At 38.9% G+C, this 27,802-nt stretch overlaps 2 protein-coding genes across 2 annotated transcripts; both read left to right on the top strand.

Moving 5' to 3' along the window:
• Positions 1-1,637: 1,637 nt before the first annotated feature.
• Positions 1,638-22,001, top strand: LOC149107902 (uncharacterized). Its single transcript, XM_089296156.1, has 14 exons — positions 1,638-1,741; positions 5,399-5,417; positions 5,670-5,731; positions 6,064-6,127; positions 6,687-6,738; positions 7,580-7,655; positions 7,908-7,972; positions 9,393-9,499; positions 14,995-15,046; positions 16,937-17,013; positions 17,210-17,271; positions 19,944-19,999; positions 20,250-20,314; positions 21,945-22,001. Exons 1-6 carry the CDS (start codon positions 1,638-1,640, stop codon positions 7,648-7,650), a joined length of 372 nt encoding a protein of 123 aa, XP_089152282.1. The 3' UTR covers positions 7,651-7,655; positions 7,908-7,972; positions 9,393-9,499; positions 14,995-15,046; positions 16,937-17,013; positions 17,210-17,271; positions 19,944-19,999; positions 20,250-20,314; positions 21,945-22,001.
• LOC149107901 (uncharacterized) lies at positions 21,799-27,588 on the top strand. Its single transcript, XM_089295938.1, has 3 exons — positions 21,799-22,000; positions 22,764-25,998; positions 26,302-27,588. The coding sequence occupies exon 2, from the start codon at positions 22,784-22,786 to the stop codon at positions 25,994-25,996; it is 3,213 nt and encodes a 1,070-aa protein (XP_089152064.1). The 5' UTR covers positions 21,799-22,000; positions 22,764-22,783; the 3' UTR covers positions 25,997-25,998; positions 26,302-27,588.
• The last annotated feature ends 214 nt before the right edge of the window (positions 27,589-27,802 follow it).

The raw sequence follows: 27,802 nt of genomic DNA, 5'->3' as shown, positions 1-27,802 counted from the left end.
GAGGCAATGTAGGATAACGAATGAACTCTGACCAGTCGTAGTAGTAGTAGTAATATTTTTGTTTTGTTTTGTTTTGTTTGTTTGATTGTTTGTATCTTTGTTTTTTTGTGGCCTCTAGAGGGTATTTCGTGGTCATTGAGCTAATGCGCGCTCCTTGGAAATCACTTCACTGAAACTTTAGAGTTAACAGAGAAAATGCGATTTCCTGTTTTCTATATTATTCTTCTGTATCTTACCATGAACTCTAAAAGAGTCGCGCCTCCAGCTCGCCAAAAAGAGGATATTATCTTTCCACCAAGGTATTTTTACCCCGTACCCTTTTTTTAAACTCACATCCCGGATACCCACAAACGCATGCGTGATACGATCATCTGTTTCCTTGAAATTTGGGCTATCTCGTCTGCATATGAAAACTAAAGAGAGCAAAGAATGTAATACTTATTAGAATTACTCTTTTATTTAGCTGTCTTCCAGCTATTTTATTTGTGTTGGTCATTGTCTGCCTTTATCTTGCAGGGGAATTCCCTCACTCTTATTTCAGTTTCTTAGTGGTGGTTTCCCTTTGATGTCAAGATAGTGTAACTGAAAACCGTAAATTTACATCGTCCTTCAAAACATGAGCTTTAACTCTGCCAGAAAAGTCAATATTAAATACTATTAAATCATTTCCTCTGGAAGAAATCTGCATGTATAGCGTGACAAATGTTATTTGGGTTGCGAGCTCTAACAATGAGTCACGCAAGAAAATATAGTCGCGCGAATGAATGCTCGCTAGAAGTAACGCTTTTCGATATACAATCTGCTTAACTTCTTCTTTTTTATTATTGAAACAGTTACTGTTGTTGACGCGGTTTGATTTTCGATTCATCCTGTTGTTCTGAACAGACTGGTGAGTACAAATTACTTTACAGTAGGAGGATATCATTTAAAAGTTCTTCATAACTTGTGTGCAAGAAGCAAAACTTTGTTTATTGTGGAAGGTGCTGCATTCCCTAACCTGGGCTTAATTAATTTACCGTACTTCTGTACGAATTAAAACGGTTTACGATTTACAATTTTTTTGGAAGTGAAATTAACTGCAGTGAAACCTGTATTTAGTGGACACCGTTAGGACCCTCATTAGTGTCCGCTTAATACAGGGTGTCCGTTCAAAACAGGGTCTAATATGTCGTGCGATAATAGTTAACTAGTAACTCTTTTATAGCACAGTGTACCACAGTGTAAGATCAAACATTGCTCATAGAACAATGTTCAGTCAGTAAATGCAATAATCTGGAATAATCGCTTAGCTTTAAAACGACATCGCTGAACAATGTTAAAGGAGTCTCAGCTAGACCTTTAGAAGTAAATAGCTCTTGAAGTGTCCGCTTATTGCTGGTTTTGTACAACTTGGTGTCCGCGTCCGCTTAACAGAAGTGTCCGCTGAATGCAGGGTTTTTTTGCAGTGAATGTGGGATGAAAATTTTGGGACTTCAGCCGCTGTCGACTTAATAGAGGGTTTCCACTTGATATGGGGTCCGCTTAATACAGGTTTCACTGTAAATGCTGTTTCGTAGAATAAGACAAGCGAACTTTCTACAAAGTCGATTCGACAGCCACTGCACAGATTAGACACAGATTAGACACAGATTAGCAGTATGGTTCAGGTCTTCCAAAACAACATTGTTAGCCATGAGACTGTCAACATTATTAAATTAAAGCTTTCCACTGTTCCTCTTTTTGTAATGGGTGACACGTTCAGGTGAGCTTAGTTATCGTAATCACGAGAAAGAAAAGAAATTCCGAAGACACTACGGAATTTCTTTTATTTCTTGCTATTTTACAGTGGAACTCTGTTAATACGGTCATCAACGGTCCATGGAAATTTGGCTGTATTAACGGGTAGGGTCAAATTTCATGGCTGGTCTAAATTGAGTGAGGTCTTAACATATGTATCACAATTGCACTTGTAAAAAGAACTGTTCTTTAATCATTACATACCATATTAACAATGGAAAGATGAACATAACTGGTTTGAGTGGCAGTATAAACGGGATAAAATTATCAAGGATTATACCGATTGGAATATCAGAATGTGGTCGTTGGCCGTATTAACGGGGTGGCCGCATTAACGGGGTTTTCTTATAAAGAAAAGTATGGGCGTTTCACCGAGACAAAAAAGGTGGCCGTCATAAAGAGGCGATCGTAATGCGGGGTTCCCATGTACTGGAAACAATTTTGGCAGAAACATTTATCCCTCTGTAAACGAAGTGATGCACGTTCAATTTGCCTTTAAAGCTATTGGACTTTCCCATTAGTATGTTGACAAAAAATGGAGATAGCAAAAAAATTAATAACACACTTTAAAAGAAGTGTTTTAGTTCAACTGGTTTGAGCCGCGTTTGAAAATAATACAAAATTTAATTTGCATTTTTCCTTGACTTCCACTTGCTTTGCAGGGAAACTCTTACAGTGTCTTTTCAGTTTCTTTCACTTTTGCTTTCACTTTCATCACAAGATCGAGAAACTGAATACGGTAGGTTTATAAACAGCAAGCTGTCTGTGACTGATAGAGTTAGATGTACATAGAACAAATTATGAATCACGTGACTGATTTTCTTCATATTGTAAGAAGTATTAGTGAGTCAGCGAATAATTGTTTGCAAGAATCGTCTGCGCAGTGCTAATTGGTTTAACTTTACTTTCTCTTCCAAAGAGCGAACAACAACATACAACAAAGAACTTTGTCTTGCTTAATAACCATTTCCATTTATTATCAATGCTCAGAAACCCAGTACACTTTCAAAGCTATTGGACTTTACTGTCAGTATTTAACAAAGAATGGGAATAGAAACATGCAACTTGTTTTCGAGTGATTTTATTTGATTGTTATGATCAATGTTTGAACTCCTATTGTCTTGCAAGGAAACTCCCTTAGTTTTATTTCAGTTTGTATCACTTTTGGTTTTCTTTTCACCAGAAGATTAAGAAACTGAACACGGTAAGTTTGTAAACTGTAAACTGTCTATGACCGATAGCGTTGTGAGCACATATAATAAGTAGAGCTGATTTTTAATACTTTAAATTTACACTTGGAGAGGTTTGCATGAATCGCGTGGCTGATTTCTTTTTCTTGTAAGAGGAATTACTGAGTCACGCGAATAATTGTTTGTTGTTTGGACGCATCGTTTGCGCAGTAATAATTCGATTAACTTTTCTCTCTCTTCTACTTTTCAGAGGAAAAGGTCCTGTTATTGACGCATAGTCATTTTGGTTTCATTGTGGTCGACTCACCAAAACTAGTGAGTAGATATCATTATTTTAATAGCTTTGTTATTCATACTAGACTGAAACATTAAGTAAGCTGTTTGCAGTCGATCTAATTTTTGAATGTAAAGAAAAAACCTGAGAGAATTTGTTGCCGTGGCGTCGACCATAATCACTGACTACTCTTAACTCTAACGTCATGTTATTAAAGGCTAATTTGAACCAGCTATAGTTAATGACGCTGGTGTGACTGAAACACGATTGAAAAAATGTTTTAGAAACATTAGTGTTCCAAACACTCCCGAAAGGTAAATTTATTTCTCCAGGCATTGAGTAACTGTGATTTGCCGTTTTTCATCCCGCATCCCGTCCCTCAATATCAAATTTAAACGCACTTCCTAGTTGAAATGGGCACATGCTGCTCAAGCCAAAACTGAATATTTTTGTCCCGAATCCCACATCCCGCCATGATTTTCAGCTTATCTCGCATATTCCGCCAAGTTTATGATTTGACACTCCAGAAACTTCGAAATAGATCTTCCGTGGATGACGTATTATGACAATCAGTGTTTTCTCGAAACATCGAGAACTCTTCAAGTGGTTTTCGGGGTTTCATTTTGCATCGTCTGGTTTCTATCTTAACCAGTTAGAATAATATAGAGCTCGATTATGATATCCACGACCTTCAAACAATCATGCAGTGATAATTAACCCCAAAGTCAATTGTTTGCTGTAAGAAACGGAAAGTTTTTAGTTCTGTGAATTGATATTGTTGCCAGGAGATGGCGGCAGAAGGAAATCAATGAGATTGTGCAAACTAAATTATGAAATGAGTGCTCGCGGATAACAAATATGAGGAATTACAACAGAACGATGGCAAAAGCCATTCGTCTTTAGTTGTCGTATTTGTCTTGTGAGCAAGTCAGTTAGTTTCTATGAAAAGAAGGCGAGGAATGTAAACTTTATTCATTAATCAACTCATAGTTAGAAGAGGAGAAACTTGCCAAACTTCTAAAGAGCAAACAAAGATGCCACGATTTATGTTGGAAGGTCCACAACAGTCTTTCGTTTTGCGATCATATATAATGAGATTTTACTGTCACGCCAGTAAAATATAGTTAATGGATCGTGACGTACGTTCTCAATGAGCCGTTCATGGCGGCATCACTTTCTATAGAGCTATTGAGCAGTTATATTTCAAAGGTCAGCAAACTGTGAGCCTTATTGTAGCTAAACCTAAAACATTGTAGTTTCGTTACCTTCTGAACGTTATAACGTACCATAGCATTGGCACAAAGCATTAAAGCACTATTCATGTTTAAGATGTTACACGTGTTAGGGTAAGCTGTTCGGTAGTACCGCCTTTCCTACTGGCTTACAAGCAGACGAGCGTCTCCATATAAAAGCTCGGAAAATTGTTCAGAGTCCATTCTGAGTTCGTCTAAGCAACGTAGCTATTACTTATTGTAAATCTATCGTTTAATTTTCCCTCCCTCCCTTTGGAGAAGAGGTTGGTCATGTATTCCTGCATAATAAACAAAGGGTCACTCCTGTGTGGTGCGGTTAAGTCTGCGCAGCGACTTCCCCCAAGCTTGTTGTTTTTTTCATCGCCTTTGAACATCGCTTGCTAACCGATACTCTTGTCCGATCCAGCACATGCTGTCTGTCATTCAGCTCGTGGTGCTGGGGAGATAAGTGAGGTTGTTTTGTCACGCTATCGCCGGAAGTCGTATGGGCTAATCAAACGCAAGGCAGTGTTCCCCCATTAACGCCATCACAAGTTGTTTGTATTTGAGTAATAGTTCCGGTTCAATTGCAAGTCGCCACGGTTAACTTACTTTCGCTAGGAACAACGACATTAAGTAGGCATAAATCACATAACCGAAACTTTTTACTCGAGTTATATAGTCTGTGAAACAGAAATAATCACTTATTGTGTTTAATGCACGGTCAAGACCGAAATGAAAACAAAAACATACAACAAAGAACTTTGTCGGGCTTAATAATCATTTCAATCTATTAACTATAGTCAACAACGCAATATGTTTTAATAAACATTGGATTTTGCCGTCAGTAATTAATTCCACTGTTAATAATTTGCATTTGTTTTTGTTCTTCAGTCTCTATCACTTTTCATTTAATTTCGTCCGAGGATCGAGAGACTGAACACGGTATGTTTGTAAACTTTAAGCTGTTCGTGATTGATACCGTTTCATACACATACAACGTGTATTTCAAAGCGATGTTTAATAGTTTCAGTTTACACTGAAAGAGATTTTTCATGAATCGCGCGCGTGACTGAGTTTTTTCAGTTTTTGAGCGCTGTAAGTCACGCGGACAAACAAATCAAACGAATTATTGTTTGGAGGTACCGTTGTGGAGTAAAACTCTGCTTAACTTTTCCTTCTTAACAATTTTAACAGGAAATATTATCGTTGTCGGCGCATATTGGTTGTAGTTTCATTCTAGTGACTCAACAAAAGTGGTGAGTGCAAATCAGATTTAGCTTTGTTATACATATTGGACTGAAATCATCACGTTAACTGTTCACAGTCGCTCCGCTTTTAGGAGAAGACTGACAAACCGAACACAGTAAGTTTATAAACTGTAAGCTATTTGTGACTAGCTGCGTGCACATATACAAGATCTAGAGTTTACACTGGAAGAGACGTCACGAATCGCGTGACTGATTTTCTTCCTACTGTAAGCGCCAAAAGTGAGTCACGCGAAAAATTTAGTCACAGAAATGATTGTTTGGAATCACCGTTTTTCAGTAGTAACAATTTGCTCAACTTTCCCTCTTTGCTTACTTTTCAGGGGAAAAGGTCCTGTTATTGACGCGTATTGGTTTTGCTTTCACTCTGGTGACTCACCAAAGCTAGTGAGTATAAATGATGATTTTAGCTTAGTTATAACATATTCACAGCAGACTGAAATAGTGATGTAAACTGTTCACAGTCAATTTCATTTTTCAATGCAAAGTCAGAACCTGAGAGAATTAGTGACCGCAACGTCGAAGCTAATCACTAACTACTTTTAACTCTGAGTCATGTATTTAAAGACTAATCGAATCGACTTATAAGTAGCGACGTTCGTGTGACCGAAACACGATTGGCAATCTGTTTAAAAAAAACTCTTCCTTTTCAACTCATTAGTGTTTCGGAGCACTCACAAAAGGTAAATTAATTCCTCCAGTCACTTTGTAACCGTAACTTTTATTTCATCCCGCATCCCGTCCATCAATTTCAAATTTATCCCGCATTTCCTGGTTGAACTCAACACATGCTGCTCTCATCCCGCATCCCGCTTTCCACATCCCGCTAGGATTTTCAGCTTACCTCGCATCCTGTCAAGCTTACGTTTTGACACTCCAGAAACTTCAAAATACATCTTCCATGCTTGGCGTACTATGATAATCAGTGTTTTCTCGAAATTTCTAGAACGCCTCGAGCGGTTTTCGTAGTTTCACTTTCCAAAGCAAGTTCCGACGTGGTAAGTACAATTCTAGCTAACTTTGCATCATCTAGTTTCTATCTTTACCAGTTGGAATACTATTATAAGCTTTATTATGATAGCCACGAAATTCAAGCAATCATAAAGTGATGATCAATTGCAAACTCCATTGTTTGCTGGTAAACAAAAAAGTTTGTGGCTCTGCCAGTTCTGCTGTCTGTTATCACCGAAAAAAGGAGTTGGAAATCAATCAAATCGTACAAAGTACATTATAAAGTAATTACTGACGAAAAGTTTATTCAAGGCCTTCCATATTTTACAACAAAACGATGGCAAAAGTAGCTTTCATTAGTTGTCTTATTTCTCTTCAGAGCAAGTCAGTCTGTCTATGACAGGAACCGGCGTGGAATGTAAATTCTATTAATCAGCCCACACGGAGTTAAATTAATAGTAAACTGGAGTGGTTTCTAAGCCTGAGAAACTTCAAAAGAGCAAACAATGATGCCAAGATTTATGTTGAAAGGTCCAGGACTGTGAACAATCCTTCAATAGTGCATTAATTAGATAACCGAAACGTTTCTGTTGGTTAATCTATAAGACAAAACTGACATAACACCTATTGTGTTTTATCCATGGTTAAGACAAAGAACGAACAACATACGAGAAAGAACTTAGTCTCAGTACCTTGATAAATATTTCACTGATTATTAGTTATGGTCAAAAACCCAATCTGCTTTGAAAGCTATAACGAAAAATGGGGACTAAAAAGATACAGTTTGCTTTCAATTTTTTTTTTATTTGATTATTTTGCAGAACGTTTGAAACATATTTCAATTTCAAATTGTTTTAACTTTCTATTGGACCTCCTATTGTCCTGCAGGGAAAACCCCCAGTGTTGTTTCAGTTTCTATCAATTTTGGTTTCATTTTCGTCAGAAGACTGAGAAACTAGACACGGTAAGTTTATAAACTGTAAACTGTCTGTGCATGACTGAAAGCGTTGTCTGCGCATTTAACAAGCATGGCCGATTTCTTAATACTTTAAATTTACACTGGGAGAGGTTTGCATGAATTGCGTGACTGTTATTCTTCTTGTTGTAAGAGTTGTTATTGAGTCACGCGAAAAATAAAGTCACGTGAATAATTGTTTGGAAGCATCGTTTGCCCAGCAATAATTGGCTTAACTTTTCCTTCTCTTTTACTTTTCAGACGAAAAGGTCCTGTTATTGACGCGTATTCATTTTGGTTTCATTGTGGTCGACCCACCAAAACCAGTGAGTATAAATCAATATTTTTTATAGTTTTGTTATTCATAGTAGACTGAAATCATTAAGTAAACTGTTCACAGTTGATCTACTTTTTGAACAAAAAGAAAAAACTGGCAGATTTTGTAGCCGTAATGTCGACTGTAATCACCAACTACTTTCAACTCTGACGTCATGTAGTTAAAGACTGATTTGAATCGGTGTTAATATATGATGCGATTGGCATGTTTTATAAACCCCCACTCTTTAACTCATTAGTGTTTCCAAACATTCCCGAAAGATAAATTAATTTCCTTAGTCACTGTATAACGTGAATTTCTGTTTTTCATCTCGCATCCCGTCCCCTAATATCAAATTCATCCCGCATTCCCTGGTTGAAATGAACACATGCTGCTCAAGCCAAGATATGTTATCCTGAATGTCGCACCCCGCATTCCGCATTGCACATCCAACCTTGATTTTCAGTTTATCTCGCTTCCCACCAAGCTTATGTTATGATACTCCAAAAACTTCGAAATAAAGCTTCCATGCATGACGTGGTATGATAATCAGTGTTTTCTCGAAATATTTAGAACCCCTCAATCGGTTTTTCGCAGTTTCACTTTCAAAGCAAGTTCTGCCGGCCGTGTTAAGTACAACTCTAATTAACTTTGCATCCTCTGGCTTCCATCGATCAGTTAGAATAATATATAGCTGGATTCTGATAGCCAGTGCATTCGTAAAATCACAAAGTGATGATTAATTACAAGCTCCATCGTTTGCTGTTACATAACAAAGTTTTTGGCTCTGTCATGAGAAAAACGAGAGTTTCAAATCGACCAAATCGCGCAAAGTGCATTATAAAGCGAAAACTGAGGAAAACTTAATTCACGGTCTTCCATATTTTACAACAGAACGATGGCAAAAGTAGCTTTCATTAGTTGCTTTATTTCTCTTTAGAGCAAGTCAGTCTGTCTATGATAGGAAGGCTTGGAATGTAAATTGTATTTATCAGCCAACAAATAATTAAATAGTAGACTGGAGCGGTTCTTTAGCCCGAGAAACTTCAAAATAGCAAACAAAGATGCCAAGATTTTTGTTGAAAGGGCCAAGATCGCTTTGCGATCATGCACTATGCATTAGTTACATAACCGAAACGTTTCGGTTGGTAAATCTATAAATCAGAACTGAGTTAACACGTACTGTGTTTTATGCACGGTTAAGCCAAAGAGCGAACAACAATATGCAACAAAGAACTTTGTCTAGCTTGATAACCATTTCACTGATTATTAGCTATGCTCAAAAACCCAATATATTTTGAAATCTATTGGACTTTACCGTCAGTGTTTAACAAAGAATGGGAATGGAAAAAATGTAACCTACTTTCGAATGATTTTATTTGATTGTTTTGCACAATGTTTGAAACTTGTTTCAATTTTGATTTGTTTAGAATTCCTATTGGACCTCCTATTGTCTTGCAAGGAAACTCCCTAAGAGCTGTTTCAGTTTTTACCACTCTGGGTTCCACTTTATAAGAAGACTGAAAAACTATACACGGTAAGTTTATAAACTGCAAGCTATTTGTGACTAAAAGCATGCTTATACACGAGATCGAGAGTTTACACTAGAAGAGACTTCGTGAATCGCGTGACTGATTTTCTTCCTGCTGTAAGCGCCAATAGTGAGTCACGCGAATTATTATTAAAAGTAACACGAATGATTGCTTCGAAGCACCGTTCTGTGCAGTAATAATTCGCTTAACTTCTTCCCTTTTGCTTATTACCCGGGCTTCCGTAGGAGAGCCCGAGTCTTAAAATGCTAGCGTTTTGGTCGCCAAAAGGGGGGTCATGGTCCCAGGCGTTCCATGCGTAGACCATAAAAACTGGGGACGAGAAACCCGACATTGCTCGCTCTTCGTGACAGAATGCGGTGTTTTGGGAAGAAAGGTTTGGCAAGAATCGCGCCTTATACTTTCATCTCACATACAAAGATGTCGATCGTTTTCAGAAAGGGTCGGTCCACGAATTATATTGCTTGAAAGCCAGCCAGGTAAGCAAAGTTCACGCTCGAAACGTTCTCGTGAGATAACAACTGAGCCGATTGCGGTATGAGTTCAGTCTACGAAAACACTGGCAAAAAACAGGCAGTCAATGATGGTGTGTGGCTACTGCTGTTATTATTTAAAACATTGCAGTAAAACAAATCATATTGCAATAAAACGAGCTAAATACGAAAACGTTTTTGGACTCGTAGTTCATTAAAAACATGCCGACTTGTTTCTTTCACCGCGTAAAATATGTCGATCTCCAAAGTTGTAAAGATGAGACTTTCGGTAACTGAATAAAATATCCTACCTTCAAGTTAGTTGGCTTTCTATTAGGGTGCAGGAAAAAAAAAATAACGTGCGAATTTGGAGGCACACTGTGCGGGAGAATTAAACCTTCGATTGTGCGGGGAATTGTTTGGGATTATTGACGAACCAATGTTCTTGTCAAGTCCTAACGAAAATCTGCATTGAAGATAGTTTAGCCAGTTATTTCACTAGTAGTTCAAATATATTTAGCAGTCTCAGCAATCGCCAATTCTTTTACGATGTTACTAAAACTGGGAACGGGGAACGGGGAACGGGGAACGGGGAACGGGGAACGGGGAACGGGGAACGGGGAACGGGGAACGGGGAACGGGGAACGGGGAACGGAGAACGGAGAACGGGGAACGGGGAACGGGGAACGGAGAACGGGGAACGGGGAACGGGGAACGGGGAACGGAGAACGGGGAACGGGGAACGGAGAACGGGGAACGGGGAACGGGGAACGGAGAACGGGGAACGGGGAACGGGGAACGGGGAACGGGGAACGGGGAATGGGGAACGGGGAACGGGGAACGGGGAACGGAGAACGGGGAACGGGGAACGGGGAACGGAGGACGGAGAACGGGGAACGGGGAACCGGGAACGGGAGTCTAAGAACGAGTGTACAGCGGTAACCCACCTAAGCCCTAAGAATTCAACATGGCGGACAAAGGAAAAGAAAAGGGAACACTTTGGGGAAATGTAAGGAAGTGTTACGGTTGTAAACTTTACTTTCTGCCGGCTGTGCCTCAAAGTCCAAAATGGTACTGAGTAAAACAAAGCATGAAATAGCGCCTGGGAAGAAAATCGTATCGGTATTATCACATGCTACCCCAATCGGTCAGTACAAAATGCAGACTGCAGACCGGGTACAAAATGAAGACTAGGTACAAAATGCAGACTGCAGACTGGGTACAAAACGCAGACAGAGAATAAAGACTGTTTTCCGTCTGATACGTGATAACATGTCATCTAAAAACATACCGAGTGTCACGCAGTCGCTTTTCCGCGGTCATCTGTCACCAACGTTAGCATTATTTTGGAATATTCCTTGCTCATTTCTTCATATATTTTGTCTTTAACAAAGCGGCCAGGCCACAGGTTATTTATCTGCTGCTCACCTGATTTGCCAGCTGACTTGCCGATTTCCGAAAGGCCGCCTTTCTAGCTTCCGAATGCGAAGACAGCGGACGAGCCACAATCAATGATGCTCGTGTGTTATGTCACTTGTCCTCGATATCATATTGCGTGTTGCTATTTTTAAATATTGATATGACAGCTTGCGCACAAAGTGAGAAGATATGAGTAGACTATGAAGGCTTGAAATTCTATGTAAGAAAGACTGTGGCCTGACTGATTGGCGGACGTAGCTTGTGATAATACAGGATAATACCGACTCGATTTTCACCCCAGGCGCCATTTCATGCTTTGTTTATCCCAGTACCAATCGGACTCTGCTCTAGCAAGCACGTACCGGGCCATGATCTGGTGGCACAGCCGGTAGAAACTCACGTTAACAACCGTAACACTCACTCACATTTCCCCAAACTGTTCCCTTTTCTTTTCGTTTGTCCGCCATGTCGAGGTTTCACGCGGGTTACCGCTGTACACTCGTTCCCAGACTCTCGTTTCCCGTTCCCCGTTACCAGTTTTAGTAACATCCATTCTTTTAGAAAACTGTGTCTGACTGCAAAAGAAAATCATGTTGCGAGAACTAGACGACATGAACTAGACGAGCATGAAACTAAAATAAATAGCAAAGCAAAATGCCGCATCTTCCCTTATAAATGAGAGTCCTTTTTAAAAATACTCCTGCCTTGATTTAAGAAAGATATGTAGCTTGAATATTTCTTCATAAACTGCGTTAAGGGTCGCAAATTCTTGGAAGTTATCCGCAAAATACACAACTTGAAAGTTTATGCAAATTATGTACAATGCAACTTGAGCTTAGTCACAGGACTGTTGTTTTCGCGAAGGAGCTTGTCATGATTCATTTTGGCTCTCTCGAAAAGATTATTCGCTCTCCAAAGTAGATATGACTCTTGAAAAGGGTTTAAGATCGAAACACGGCAAAGATGTCAGTTCAGCTACACAATTTACACGGATCGCCCCGACCAGCAAACAAACTTCGGACAATTTCTGCCAGCATGTACAAAGTAATAACCATAAGTTGTAAAAAGACCTCGAAAATTCTATGCAAACAACTTCTCCATCAATGCGAAGGCAGTTGTACTTCATTCTTGAACCAAAATGGTTTAAACTCACAACTTGCGATAGGATGAGGAGGATACTCAACGAAGCAACTTGAATAGTAGATATCTAAGCGGAACTCTTGTGCTAAAATATCCTGAACCTTTAATTTGCTTTTATTGTGTCAATTACGCGTTTTCGTAAAGTACAATTTGATACTGTGGTACGAAGCCCGAGTAAACGCTCTTAGAGCCTCTAGTTTTCAGAGGAAAAGGTCCTGTTACTGACGCGTGTTAGTTTTGGTTTCACTCTTTTGACTCACCCAAACTAGTGAGTATAAAACGAGTATAGCTTTGTTATTCATAGTAGGCTTATAATCATCTAGTAAACTGTTTTCATTCGATCTACTTTTTCAACACGAAGAAAGAACTCAGACCAAAATTTTGATCCTGCTTTGGAAACTTTATGTTAACAATCAGACCCAGTTTCTAATCATATTTACTGTATGACGCTGTTGTGACCATAGATAAAGCGCGATTGAGAAGTCGAAAACGCGTCCTTCGTGTCTCATCCGAGATTACAATTAAGGTATATTAATGTGTTCAGTTATATTTATGTGTTCAGAGTGATTTGCTGGTATTTATCATGCATCCCGTCCCTCAATAGGGATCTTACGCAAAACACGACGGCAACGGCAACGAGAACGTCACCAAACAAAAGGTTTAATCAGCAAACCTGGCTGAATGGCTGTGCTCGCGCGTTATAATTCTTGATACATTTCTTTGCCGTCCTCTGCAAGTCAACATCGTGAAATGACAAAATTCTGGGTTGTCTGGAGAACGCGAACCACAACCGCTAATTTTTCGTATTTCTATTTGGAACTGAACACGTTTGTAGCATATTCAGTAGGGGCAAGTTTTAATACCGACAGACACACTGGATAGATAATAATAATTTAATAATAATAATTTATTGATTTATAGTGCGCTTTTTAACATACCAGGTGATCAAAAGCGCATTACAACAATAAATAACCTAAAACTATACAAGTGTTAAAAATCTACAATAAAATTTAAAAATAGTAATAATAAGAAAAAAAAAATCTAATAAATAAACGAGAAAATTAATTCCAAAGTAAAATAGAAACACATTTTTTGTTACCAGGCGTCGTCCTCGCCGTCGCCGTCGTATATGCCTAAGGTGCCTAATATCAAATTTATCCCGCATTTTCTGGTTAAAATGAGCACATCATGTCTTCTCAGGCCACGACAGGATATTTTATCCTGAATCCCGCATTCCGCATCCCGCCTGACTTATCTCGCCTCCCAACAAACTAATATGTTGACATTCCGCGTTGAAATGAATCTTCCATGCATGACGAGTTATGATAATCAGTGTTTTCTCGAAACTGATCGAGAACCCCTCAAGCGGTTTTCGTAGTTTCACTTTCCAAAGCAAGTTCCGTCGTGGTAAGTACAGCTCAAGCTAACTTTGCATCGGCTGGTTTCTATCTTAACCGGTTAGAATAATATATAGCTCGACTATAATAGCCATGACATTCAGACAATCATAAAATGATGATCAATTCCAAGCTCCGTCGCTTGCTAGTAAACAACAAAGCTTTTGGCTCTGTTATTTCTAATGTCTGTTACCATGGGAAAACGAGAGTTTGAAATTGATCAAATCGTACAAAGTGCTTTAGTACTTTATAGAGTGAAAACTGACGAAAAGTTAATTCACGATCTTCCATATTTTGCGACAGAATGATGTCAAAAGTAGCTTTTTTCAGTTTTCTTATCTCTCTTCAGAGCAAGTCATTCTGTCTGTGACAGGAACCAGCGTGGAATGTAAATTTTATAAATCAGCCAACACAGAGATTAATATTAAACTGGAGTGGTTTTTAAGACCGAGAAACTTCAAAAGAGCAAACAAAGATGCCAAGATTTATACTGAAAGGTCCAGGACTGTGAACAATCTTTCGTTTTTCGATCATACACAGTGCGTTAATTACATGAGCATAACATTTCTGTTGGTTAATCAATAAGACAGAACGGAGTTAACATTGGCTTATTGTGTTTTATGCATGGTTAAGCCGAAGAGCGAGCAACATACAACAAAAAACTTTGTTTAGCTTGATAATCAGGTCACTGATTATTAAAAACCCAGTATACTTTGAAAGCTATTAGACTTTACTGTCTCTATTTAACAAAGAATGCAGATAGGACAAAAATTTAAATGTATTTCTTCAGTCACTAAGTAACCGTGAATTGCTGTTTTTCACCCCACATCCGGTCCCTCAATATCAAATTTATCCCGCATTTCCCGGTTGAAATGAGAACATGCTTCTCAGGCCGAGATATTTTCATCCCGAATCCCACATCCCGCATCCTGCCTGGATTTTCAGCTTTTCCCGCATCCCGCCAAGGTTATGTTTTCAGACTCCAGAAACTTTAAAAATACATCCTTCATGCATGACGTATTATGATGATCCGTGTTTCCTTCAAATATCTAGAACCCCTCAAGCGATTTTCGTAGTGTCACTTTCCAAAGCAAGTTCCGCCTTGGTAAGTACAGCTCTAGTTAAGGTTACAGTATACCTTCAAGTCGGCAATTTTCTTTAAATTTGGATTTTTGGGTCAAAGTAGTGGTCGAAGAATAATCTCTAATTTCTGAAAAAAAAAAAATTGAAAAAGACTAAATATTGGCAGAGAAATGGCGGTTTTACGTTTTCACCGGAAGTGATAGTTTACCTCTTGATTGACAGCCCTATGGCGCGTATGCAATCAACCGAGACGATTTTCGCGGGAATTACCTGTACGGGTGTCACAAATTGACTACTCGGTTGATCAGCATTGTTGCTCTGACTACCAAGCATTTTTAGTATTTGGTGTAATTCTATTAAGTTATAAGTAAACGTAGACCACGTTAAAAACATGCACCAGTTCGTAAAAGCGAAAACAGCGAAGAACGAATGAGAATACATCAATGAGTGAAAAACCAAAAGATTGCCACGCAAATGAAGCTATAGCTATCGTATAAGGTGGGCAAAAAATTCGAGGTAAGAGAAAAGAAAGGTTCTGTAAAAATTTGGGAACTTGACAGAGACTCTTCTGATGAGTCAGATATCGATGAATCGTTGGACTCGTTGAAATCCATTAAAATATTATCCATACACAGCTGCTCCACCGCACATTCTCTTATTTGTTTTCTTCGCTCAGCCACTCTAGCGTTCGTCTCCTTTTTCGTCTTCCCCATTTTGCCAGAGTGACCAGCTTGGAGAAAAACCGAGCTACAGAGAAATGATCTCTCCGTCTTCGGCGCCTTGAGCGCATTGCAAAACACACGGGTTTTTGGAGCTTCACCCGTAAATTTCACCAGGAGGTTAATGGTAGTAAACTTTCCCTGCCCTGATTGGCTCAGTTATCTGAGAACCCAGTTGAAGGCGTTTGTGGGCGGAGTTTGTTTGCGAAGTGGAAGATTTTTTTTACGCTGTTTTCTCGAATAAATTTTTTCGCTTGAAGCAGACACTTTAAAGAGTTCTAACTCAAAGGGAATTTGTTCAATTGCCCTCAAATTTGGACAGTAGCTAGTTTAACATATAAACTACCAAAACGTGTCTGCGAATTTTTAATTTCGAAATATTTTTTCTTCAAGAGCGATTTTTGTACGATCACTCCACATTTTTTTAATCCTATTTCGAAAATGTTCTGTAACTTTTTACTGCGATTGAATATGGCAAAACTCAGACACGGTTTTTTAGCGAATTGGGCCCTAAAACCGAGGAAAAAATAAAATTGGCGAAAAACAAAATTCGCTTTGACTTGTAGCTTTCGAAAGGTGAGTCGGGCGCTCGCATTTAGTGGTCGTGAAAAATTCGACAATTCATTTTATTTCAAAATTCTTGGTATAGTTTGATAGCCAGCTCTATGAGCTTTAATTTGACATAGAGGTTTCGGTATCTACTGCTTAAACTGCACTCGCTACATCGCTTACACGCGAGACACCCCTGAAGGTATACTGTAACCTTAACTTTGTATCGTCTGGTTTTTATCTTAACCAGTTAGATTAATGTATAGCTCGATTATGATGGCCACGACATTCAGACAGTCATAAAGTGATGATTAATTGCAAGCTGCATCGTTTGCCTTTACATAGCAAAGCATCGTTAATCTATAAGACAGAACTGAGTTAAAACCTATTGTGTTTTATGCACAGTTGAGCCAAAGAGCGAACAACAAAGAACTTTGTCTAGCTTGATAACCATTTCGCTGATTATTAGCCATGGTCAAAGACCAAATATGCTCTAAAAGCTATTAGACTTTACCGTCAGTGTTTAGCAAGGAATGGGAATAGAAAAAAGGCAACTTGCTTTCGAATATTTCATTTGATTGTTTTGCCGAACGTTTGAAACTTATTTCAATTTTAATTTGTTTTGGCCTCCTATTGTCTTGCAGGGAAACTCCCTCAGTTCTGTTTCAGTTTCTATTACTTTAGGTTCCACTTTTATCAGAAGACTGACAAACTGAACACGGTAAGTTTATAAACTGTAAGCTATTTGTGACTAGTAGCGTGCACATACCCAAGATCTAGAGTTTACACTGGAAGAGACTAATAGTGAATAGCCAATAGTGAGTCACGCGAATTATTAAGTAGCACGAATGACTGCGTGGGAGCACGTTTTGTGTAGTAATAATTCGCTAAAATATCTCCCTTTTGCTTATTTTCAGAGGAGCAGGTCCTGTTACTGACGTGTTAGTTTTGGTTTCACTCTGTTGACTCACGGAAACTAGTGAGTAAGGTAGTAGTAATCAAAGATTATAAATGCGTTCGACGCCGTCACTAATATATATACTTTAAATGATTTCACTTGCTGGCTTTCAACCTCTGGCTATTACTAAAATCAATCGAGGTTTTACAGACAGATATATTTTTATTTTGAGGTCCGCCGTATAAAATACGATTTGTTGATACGTTGCGTTACGGCGCCTGTTTCCGTAGACTCACAAAAATATTTACATAAGCCTTCTAATTTCGCGCTAAAAATTTTCACATTAACTGGTAATCGGTTTCAGCGTCAAAGCTAATTTGTAAAAGTGTTTTTTTATCGTACATTATTTTAAGCTTGAAGCACAAATGTAAGCAAACATTTGCAATCGCGAACTGGTTTATCGTAAACATTCGAAGGAGCGATTATCGCGTCTAAGAAAAAAATAGGTCCACACTGCGTACTTGTGTGTGTGTAACGTCCTTTTTTTTTTTGAATTTTACGGGTTGAGGAAATTAAACTGGGATGCTTCTTGGAAACGAGCGTCTTCATCGGGATAGGGTGCTGTTCCCTTTCTTTCACGGGTTTTTTTTTTGCCTCCCGATCCCTACCACGTCCCCGTTTACGCCCGCAACATGGGGTATATTTGTTGGTATGTTTAGATAATAGCTAGTCTACTTACGTTAGACCGTTAGCGCCACTATCACGTCACGTTGTATCGTTTCGTGCATGCTCTAATTCCCAGAAAATGACGATCGAATCAATGACATCAAAAATTTTAGGGTCTAGATTTTCCTCCACATCAGTCGTTTGCCCTATATACACTTTGCAGCACATCATTTGTGTCAACCAAAGCATCACCTCATAATTCCACATTTTTTATTGGGTAACATGTTTCAATTTTGGCATGAGAATTAACGTCTTGGCTCAGAGAATTGTCGCAAATTCTCCACAATATGACATCGTTGTCCGTAATTGAGGCCACGCACATCATATTTCATAACTGATCCTTAAACTGTGATAAGACCTCCTGTGCATTCACGAAATGGTTATGAAAGCCGATTCTTGACCGGTATTGTTCGTATACTAACTTTTGGTCTTGAAAAAGCAACAACAGGGTGTCTGTTAACCCTACTCAAGTGTATTTCTAACAATTCAAGTACAATGCAAGTGCAATATAGTCGTTTTTAGTTTCTGACAATCCCTGACAATATGCTTAACTTTGAGATGCTTCCTACATCAATCAGTTCAAGCCCATATAAATGTTGGCTAGCGAAATTGCAATGACTCCCTTCGCTCTATTGGGCAACCCGCGCCGAACATTCAGGCCGATAAATTTTAGCTCGCGAAAGGGTACCAGCCCCTGTGCAACCTGCACTAACCACATCAAACTACAGCCAATGAAACACAGCTGTTCCCACGGTAAACATCCCAAACCCACGGCGATTCAAAGTCGTGTTCATGAACATAAAAAATAAACTATAAACCACGAGGTAGCCTTTAGATGCTCAGACTTACTCACACCACAACGAAAACCTTGAGGTGTGTGATAGTCTTTGCGCATATGGTGTGTGACGTCATTCAAAATGGCGTAGAAAATGCAGACGTTCGAAGAAAAAATGTCTAAATAGGTCACCTTGAAACCACAGTATACCCAAGATTATGAACTGCGTCCTGTGAACGCAAAAAAAGTTCAGCTTTGTCATTCACAGTCCCTCGATATCAAATTTATCTCGAATTTCCTGGTTGAAATGATCACCTGCTGCTCAGGCCACATCCCGCCTGCTTATTTTCAGCTTTTCTCGCCTCCCGCAAAGCTTATGTTTTGACACTCTAAAACCTTCGACATACATCCGTCCATGCATGATGTAGTATGATAATCAGTGTTTCATCGAAATATCTAGAACTCCCTCAAGCGGTTCTCGTAGTTTCACTTTAAAAAGCTAAGTTTCGCCGTGGTTAGTACAGCTCTTCAGTGCTAACTTTGCATCGTCTGGTTTCTATCTTAAACAGTTAGAATAATATATAGCTCGATTACGATAGCGACCATATTCCGACAATCATGAAGAGGAGATTAACTGCAAGCTCTACCGCTTTCTAGTAGATAACAAAGTTTTTGGCTCTGTCAGATCTAATGTCTGTTACCATGGGAAAACGAAAGTATGAATTCGCCCAAATCGCAAAAAGTATATTATAAAGTGCAAACTGACGAAAAGTTAATTCACGGTCTTCCATAATTTACAACAGATCGATGGCAAAAGCAGCTTTCACGAGAGATTCATGCGATTTATGCTGGATGGTCTAGGACTGTGAAAAGTCTTTCGCTTTGCGATCATGAACAATTCATTAAAAATTACTTAAGCGAAACAGTTAAGTTGGTTAACCAATAAGTCAGAACTAAGTTAACACCTATAGTGTTTTATGCACGGTTAAACCAAAGAGCGAAGAACAACAGACAACAAAGAAATTTGTCTTGCTTGATAACCATTATACTGATTATTAGATATGGTCAAACACTCAATGTACTTTGAAAGCTATTAGACTTAACGGTCAGTATTTGACAAATAATGCACATAGGAAAGACAAAATGTAACATACTTTCGAATGTTTTTATTTAATTGTTTTGCTCAACGTTTAAAACATACTTCAATTTTAAATTGTTTTGATTTCCTATTGGACCTCTTATTGTCTTGCAGGAACACCCCCCAGTGTTGTTTCAGTTTCTATCACTCTTGTTTCACTTTCAATTACGGTAAGTTTATAAACTGTAAGCTGTCTGTGCATGACTGATAGCGTTGAGCGCGCATATAATAAGTACAGCTGATTTTTAATACTTTAAATTTACACTGGGAGAGGTTTGCATGAATCGCGTGGCTGATTTTCTTTTTCTTGTAAGAGCTATTAGTGAGTCACGCGAAAATTACGTCACGCGAATAATTGTTTGGAAGCATCGTTTGCGCAGTAAAAATTTGCTAAACTTTTCCTCCTCTTCTACTTTTCAGAGGAAAAGGTCCTGTTATTGACGCGTAGTCATTCTGGTTTCATTGTGGTCGACTCACCAAAACCAGTGAGTATAAATCACTATTTTAATAGCTTTGTTATCCATTGTAGACTGAAATCATTAAGTAAACTGTTTGCAGTCGATCTAATTTTTGAATGCAAAGAAAGAACCTGAGAGAATTTGTTGCCGTAGCATAGACCGTAATAAGGAACTACTTTTAACTTTAACGTCATGTTTGAACCAGTTATAGTTAATGACGCTGGTGTGACCGAAACGCGATAGGGAAACTGTTTTACAAACTCATTAGTGTTTCCAAACACTCCCAAAAGGTAAATTTACTTCTCCAGGCATTGAGTAACTGTGATTTGCTGTTTTTTATCCCACATCCCACCCCTCAATATCAAATTTATCCCACATTTCCTGGTTGAAATGAGCACATGCTGCTCAGGCCAAGATATTCTTATCCCGAATCCTACATTCCGCATTCCACATCCCGCCATGATTTTCAGCTTATCTTGCATATTCCGCCAAGTTTACGCCAACTTCAAAATGGCATATTCCGCCAACTTCAAAATAGATCTTCCATGCATGACGTATTAGGATAATCAGTGTTTTCTCGAGATATCGAGAACCCATCAAGTGGTTTTCTTAGTTTCACTTTGCATCGTCTGGTGTCTTAACCAGTTAGAATAATATAGAGCTCAATTATGATAGCCACGACCTTCAGACAATCATGCAGTGATAATAAACCCCAAACTCAACTGATTGCTGTGAGAAAGAGAAAGTTTTTAGTTCTGTCAATTGATATTGTTACCATGAGACGGCGGCAGAAGGAACTCAATGAGATCGTGCAAAGTAACTTATGAAATGAGCACTCGCATATAACAAATATGAAGAATTACAACAGAACGATGGCAAAAGCCCGTCGTCTTTAGTTGTCGTATTTGTCTTGTGAGCAAGTCAGTTAGTTTCTATGAAAGGAAGGCGAGGAATGTAAACTTTATTCACTAATCAACTCATAGTTAGTAGAGGGGCATATAGTTTTAAAACTTGACAAACTTCAAAAGAGCAAACAAAGATGCCACGATTTATGTTGGAAGGTCCACACAGTAAACAGTCTTTCGTTTTGAGACTATATATAATAAGCATAAACTACGTAACCGAAACTTTTCAGTTGAATTATATAGTCTGTGAAATAGAAATAATTACCTATTGTGTTTAAAGCACGGTCAAGACCGAAATGAAAACAAAAACATACAACAAAGGACTTTGTTGGGCTTAATAATCATTTCAATCTATTAACTATAGTCAACAACGCAATATGCTTTAAAAGGCATTGGATTTTGCCATCAGTAATTAATTCCACTATTTAATTGGCATTTGTTTTTGCTCTTCAGTCTCTATCACTTTTGATTTAATTTCGTCCAAGGGTCGAGAGACTGAACACAGGAAGTTTGTAAACTTTAAGCTGTTCGTGATTGATACCATTTCATACACATATAAAGTGTATTTGAAAGCGATGTTTAATAGTCTCAATTTACAATGAAAGAGATTTTTCATGAATCGCGTGACTGATTTTCTTCAGTTTTTGAGTGCTGTCAGTCACGCGAAGAAATAAATCAAACGAATTCTTGTTTGGAGGTACCGTTGTAGAGTAAAAATCTGCTTAACTTTTCCCTGTTAACAATTTTTACAGGAAATATCATCGTTGTCGGCGCATATTGGTTTTTGTTCCATTCTAGTGCAAAAGTGGTGAGTGCAAATCAGATTCAGCGTTGTTATACATATTGGACTGAAATCATCACGTTAACTGTTCACAGTCGCTCTGCACTTTCGAGGAAAAAAAGGGGGACTTTCGCGAGCTCAATGATTGGAGAAAACGGGAAACATTAAACAGTTAAATTATCACCGTCGTTTGAGTAGAGTAGCCAGAACTGGAATTAGCAGTCGCACACCATATACATAGTTTTATTGTCTATTTAAAAAAAAATGTGATTGAGCTCGGCTATGTTCAGTGTGTTTTTCTTTTACTGATCGGACGCAATCTGCTCGGCGACATTTTTATTAATAGGCTAGAGTAGAGATTTTAAAAGGACTCAACACTGATAAAATAATTTTGGGATCGATAAAAAGTCACAACAATACTTAGCCAAAAAAAGACTAGTACGCAGCCTGAACTTTAACGGTGATTTTTGCTGGAAAAAAAAGAAAAACGAAAAGGCAAATGCAACTCTAAGAAAAAAACGCATTGCCCTGAAATGATCAACACGACGGTTTTCACACACGCCAAGACAACTAACTGCATGCAACCAACGGCCTCGTATTTTCAACAGTTTTCTTTTGTTTAGATTGGGACTATTTCTGCTTCCCTATGACAAAATGCAAGTCCATAACAGGACTACCCCCAGCTTTGAATTCGCCATTACCCACTTAGACAACCAGGTTGAAAGACGTACAAAAGTATATTATTACTCGAATTAGCTACAAATCTTGATTCGTGTTATCCCTTTAACAGGACTCATAGAAGTGGACGCTATGAACAATATAACAGACATTTTACAAGCCATCTCTATTGGCTTGGTTGTTGCTACTTTCCTTCTCAACACTGGTCGTGGTCTAAATGCCATTGAGGTCTGCCAAGAATGTTTGATCTGTCTAAATAACGAAGTACTAAAAGCGGGAGAACTTTTCAATTTATTCAACATTTGCATTTATCAAACGTTTTTCAATGCGTATTGTCATATCCCTGATTATACAAAAGCCTTAATCTACGGCAGGGAACTTCTTGAAATTTACCGCAAGTGTAGTAAAAAAGACGAGGAAAGGAATCTAACAATAGCAATGGCTAAAATATGTAAACAGCAATATCGATACAAAGAAGCAAAGGAACTTTATGAGAAAGCCATAAAAATCATGAAGGAAATGGGTGACAAAAAGGGAGAAGCCACTTCGTACGGAAACTTGGGAACTCTGTTCTTATCTCTTTGTAAATATGACAAAGCTAAAGACTATCTTGAGAAAGCACTTGCCATCAGAATACAAATTGGCGACAAAGAAGGAGAAGCAGCAGATTACGGAAACTTAGGAACTGTGTTTCACTCTCTTGGTGAATATCACAAAGCCAAAGAATATCTTGAGAAAGCACTTGCCATTAGAATACAAATTGGTGACAAAGAAGGAGAAGCAGCAGATTACGGAAACTTAGGAGCATTGTATCAATCTCTTGGTGAATATCAAAAAGCCAAAGAATATCTTGAGAAAGCACTTGCCATCAAAATACAAATTGGTGACAAACGGGGAGAAGCCACTTCAAACGGAAACTTAGGAACTGTGTTTAAATCTCTTGGTCAATATCACAAAGCCAAAGAATATCTTGAGAAAGCACTTGCCATTAGAATACAAATTGGTAACAAAGAAGGAGAAGCAGCAGATTACGGAAACTTAGGAACTGTGTTTCACTCTCTTGGTGAATATCAAAAAGCCAAAGAATATCTTGAGAAAGCACTTGCCATCAAAATACAAATTGGTGACAAACGGGGAGAAGCCACTTCAAACGGAAACTTAGCAACTGTGTTTTCATCTCTTGGTCAATATCACAAAGCCAAAGAATATCTTGAGAAAGCACTTGCCATTAGAATACAAATTGGTGACAAAGAAGGAGAAGCAGCAGATTACGGAAACTTAGGAACTGTGTTTCACTCTCTTGGTGAATATCAAAAAGCCAAAGAATATCTTGAGAAAGCACTTGCCATCAAAATACAAATTGGTGACAAACGGGGAGAAGCCACTTCGAACGGAAACTTAGCAACTGTGTTTTCATCTCTTGGTCAATATCACAAAGCCAAAGAATATCTTGAGAAAGCACTTGCCATTAGAATACAAATTGGTAACAAAGAAGGAGAAGCAGCAGATTACGGAAACTTAGGAACTGTGTTTCAATCTCTTGGTGAATATCACAAAGCCAAAGAATATCTTGAGAAAGCACTTGCCATCAAAATACAAATTGGTGACAAACGGGGAGAAGCCACTTCAAACGGAAACTTAGCAACTGTGTTTAAATCTCTTGGTCAATATCACAAAGCCAAAGAATATCTTGAGAAAGCACTTGCCATTAGAATACAAATTGGTGACAAAGCAGGAGAAGCAGCAGATTACGGAAACTTAGGAGCATTGTATCAATCTCTTGGTGAATATGTCATGGCTGAAGATTATACTGAGAGGGCATTGTCAATTAGTCGAGACATTGAAGACTTAGACAAAGAGTTCAAATGTCTTTGTCTTCTTTCATTGGTGAAGTCATGCCGATATAAGATCCAGGAAGCGTTTGACTGTCTGTTTTTGAGTATGAACAGAAGCGAAACTTTACGAAGTTTGTTAGGGGACAACGACGATTTTAAGGTATCGTCTTCAGATGGTCGCGATTTTCTCTACCGGAGTCTTAGTGCATCCCTTTGTTTTTCGGGAAATCCGAACCATGCACTTTATGTTTTAGAGCTGGCTCGGGCTAGAGCATTAGCAGACTTGATGGCAACTCAGTATTCTCTTAAAAGCCAAATCTCAGCTGATCCGCAATCGTGGATTGGTATTGAAAATATTATGAAAAAAGAAAGTAACTCCTCTTGTCTGTACATTTCTTATTATAATAGTGATCTGTCGTTCTGGATTCTCAAAACAAGAGAAATCATTCAGTTCCGAAGAATAACAGTGGATGAGAAACTAGTTGGTGCCACATCAGTTGGTAAGTTACATGATTTCTTCGCAAAAAGCTTTCGGAACTTTGCTATTTTATCCGAGGAAGATTGCGAAGATCGATCTTTAAGTGACGTTGAGAACCTCGCAGCAGTGAGACTTATAGAGGAAGAAGATGAAGAAAGTCAAAACTCCGAATCAAGCGTTTCTTTGTACTACAGAGCGTTAATCCGTCCGGTAGCTGATCTACTTGAGGAGCCCGAGCTCATTGTTGTTCCTGATCCCTTCTTAAACCAAGTTCCATTTCCAGCGTTAACAGATGAAGGCGGGAGGTATTTATCAGAGAAATTCAGAATCCGCATCGTTCCTTCTTTGACGACTCTCAAGCTCATTCAGGACAGTCCTGTATACTATCACAGTCAGACTGGTGCTCTGATAGTGGGGGATCCAGTTGTCGGCACGGTGCGTTACAAAGGAACGAAGATGTGGGTTTCGAGGTTACCCTGTGCAGGAAATGAAGCAGCCAGGATTGGACGACTGCTAGGTGTTCAACCTTTGTTGGGACGGCAGGCAACAAAGCAGGCGGTACTTGACGGGCTACACTCAGTGAGTCTTATACATTTTGCAGCCCATGGTAATGCCGAAAGAGGAGAAATTGCCCTTTCTCCAGTAGGACCTCCTAACAGGGTTCCAGAAGAAGAAGATTACCTATTGACGATGTCTGACATTGCAAAAGTTCAACTGCGAGCTAAACTGGTGGTACTTAGCTGCTGTCATAGTGCACGTGGGCAGATTAGAGCCGAAGGAGTCGTTGGGATCGCTCGAGCGTTCTTAGGATCCGGTGCACGGTCCGTTTTGGTGGCTCTGTGGGCCATAAGTGACGAAGCAACAGAGCAGCTAATGTGTCGTTTCTACGAGCATCTTGTTTGTGGGGAGAGTGCCAGTGAATCTCTTCACCAGGCCATGAAATGGATGAGAGGTAACGGCTTTAACAACGTTCGCGATTGGGCGCCGTTTATGCTGATTGGAGACAACGTGACATTTGACTTTGGGATATAACGGTAAGTATTTTTTGGAAACAAAACGCTTTTTTGGTGGAGGGAGGGGACGGGCAAGCTAACAAACGTTAACGAAACTGTCGCCATTTCATGTCATAAGTTACGAGATCCAAATCCTGCTAGACATGTCAACAACGGTTCTTGAAATCGTTTGCATTTAGAACACTCGCGCAACGATTTCATATGTTGGTAGTTCTCTCACAGCCTCGCCCTCGCCAATGAAGCGTGAGTGTTTATACTAACCATGTAAATCATCAACTGGACAAACAATGTGATTTATAGACGTTTTTGTTTGATACCTTTCAGCAATAACCTCTAACAACTGAGTGCGCACTCTGATCATGAGTGTCTGTGGAGCCAATGGTTATTTTCCTGTTCTTACAGAAACGCATGGTAACAGCTACGTTTCCAGGCTTTTAAGCGTTGTAATTTAAGATTTCGATCACATGCATCAAATAAACACCGTTTAAATTCGTTGCCACTTTTTCTCCGTGTGAGATGTCCTTCGAACACAGACAATTTTGAATCAAATGGACGAGTTAGGTTTTTCAAGAGATAAGTCCGTGGCAAGTATTATGAACGAGAAAGGAAAGTAATAGCTAAAGATCAGAAAGTGAGTAGCCATTAGTTAAAGATCATCAACACATTGTCCGGGAGACAGGTGATGAGTATAGACCAATCGTCTTGATGTGACACTAAATTCTCAGAACTTACGTTAACAAAACTATATGGTAATTGAGTAGAGAGAATTAATTTTCTCTGAGTGTTTTTTTAAACCTAAATCTCTTCGATTTAACCCACTGTCGCCGCCAAGCTACTGGTGGTTCAGTGTCGGTTGCAAGTTAAGGGCCTACTTACATGGTGAAAAGTTGTCCCTGTAGAGAATGTTTCCCACTCACCCCTCCCGCGACCCACTGTTACCGGGCGATTATAATGTATGAAAAATTAAAATTTCCTTCTTACCAAGCCTAGAATTTGCCTTCTCCTTCAGGATAGGTGTTTGCTTGAATCCAGTTGTTTTTCACCCAGGAGTCACCTCGCGCACGACACAACTTCTAACTAGCGATTTAAACAGTGCGCCATTACTTTTAAAAAGTGTCGTTTATGGTATCATATTAAAAGTTCCATTTTTTAAATTGCTAGTGGGGATGAGTTTTCTCCTTGTGTTTTCGTCACTCAGTTTTTTGACTTTTATTAATGTCCAGCAACTCAACAAACAAAAACACAACTGAGGAGGAAAAGTACTTTGCTGAAGCGTATTGGATTGTTTGCAGATTCTGTTCATTTGCAAAACGCATCAATCACTGAGTTTAAGTAGTCCAGTTAAGAAAGCCGTGTTTGAATGCTTGATAAATGATATTGATCTCCTTATAATACCATTTAATTTAATTTGCCTCAGGCAAATATCTTGTATTACTTTAGAATATGCGCCTACTGGCGCCTCGAGAACCGATGATGACTTTAGGGTAGTTACTGTCCCTATAGTTATATTAACGCGTTTGAAATTTAATTCAATCTAAATTTAGCACTAGATAGTTTTTGATGTGTGTTCTAGTGCCTCTTGTAAATAAAGTGAGATCATTTTTAACATCACACAGTTTACTCGCTATCCCCTTTCTTATCGGTTCAGAGCTGTAGTCCAGACTGGAAACCATGCATTCCTGGTTTGCCTTCACTAATATGCAGCAGCTAAGTAAATGCATGCCGGGATCAAGTGCATGATTTCCGGGAGTTAACGCGCGGTGTCTGAGCATCTTGTATATAACGACCGCGCGAAGGCCAATATTCCCCAGTACGGCTCGAGCAA

The sequence above is a fragment of the Orbicella faveolata genome, unplaced genomic scaffold (genome assembly GCF_042242905.1).
Source record: "Orbicella faveolata isolate gen_17 unplaced genomic scaffold, um_ofav_v1 contig_26, whole genome shotgun sequence".
Classification (NCBI taxonomy): domain Eukaryota; kingdom Metazoa; phylum Cnidaria; class Anthozoa; order Scleractinia; family Merulinidae; genus Orbicella; species Orbicella faveolata.
The sequence above is the reverse complement of the archived record's forward strand: the minus strand, read 5'-3'. Positions and strand labels throughout refer to the sequence as shown.

Coding starts and splice junctions, on each gene's coding strand:
- LOC149107902 (XM_089296156.1), top strand. CDS start 1,638: ATGGTTCAGGTCTTCCAAAACAACATTGTTAGCCATGAGACTGTCAAC. Junction 6,128..6,686: donor CTGGTGACTCACCAAAGCTA/GTGAGTATAAAT, acceptor CGAAATTTCTAG/AACGCCTCGAGCGGTTTTCG. Junction 6,739..7,579: donor CCAAAGCAAGTTCCGACGTG/GTAAGTACAATT, acceptor ATTGTCCTGCAG/GGAAAACCCCCAGTGTTGTT.
- LOC149107901 (XM_089295938.1), top strand. CDS start 22,784: ATGAACAATATAACAGACATTTTACAAGCCATCTCTATTGGCTTGGTT.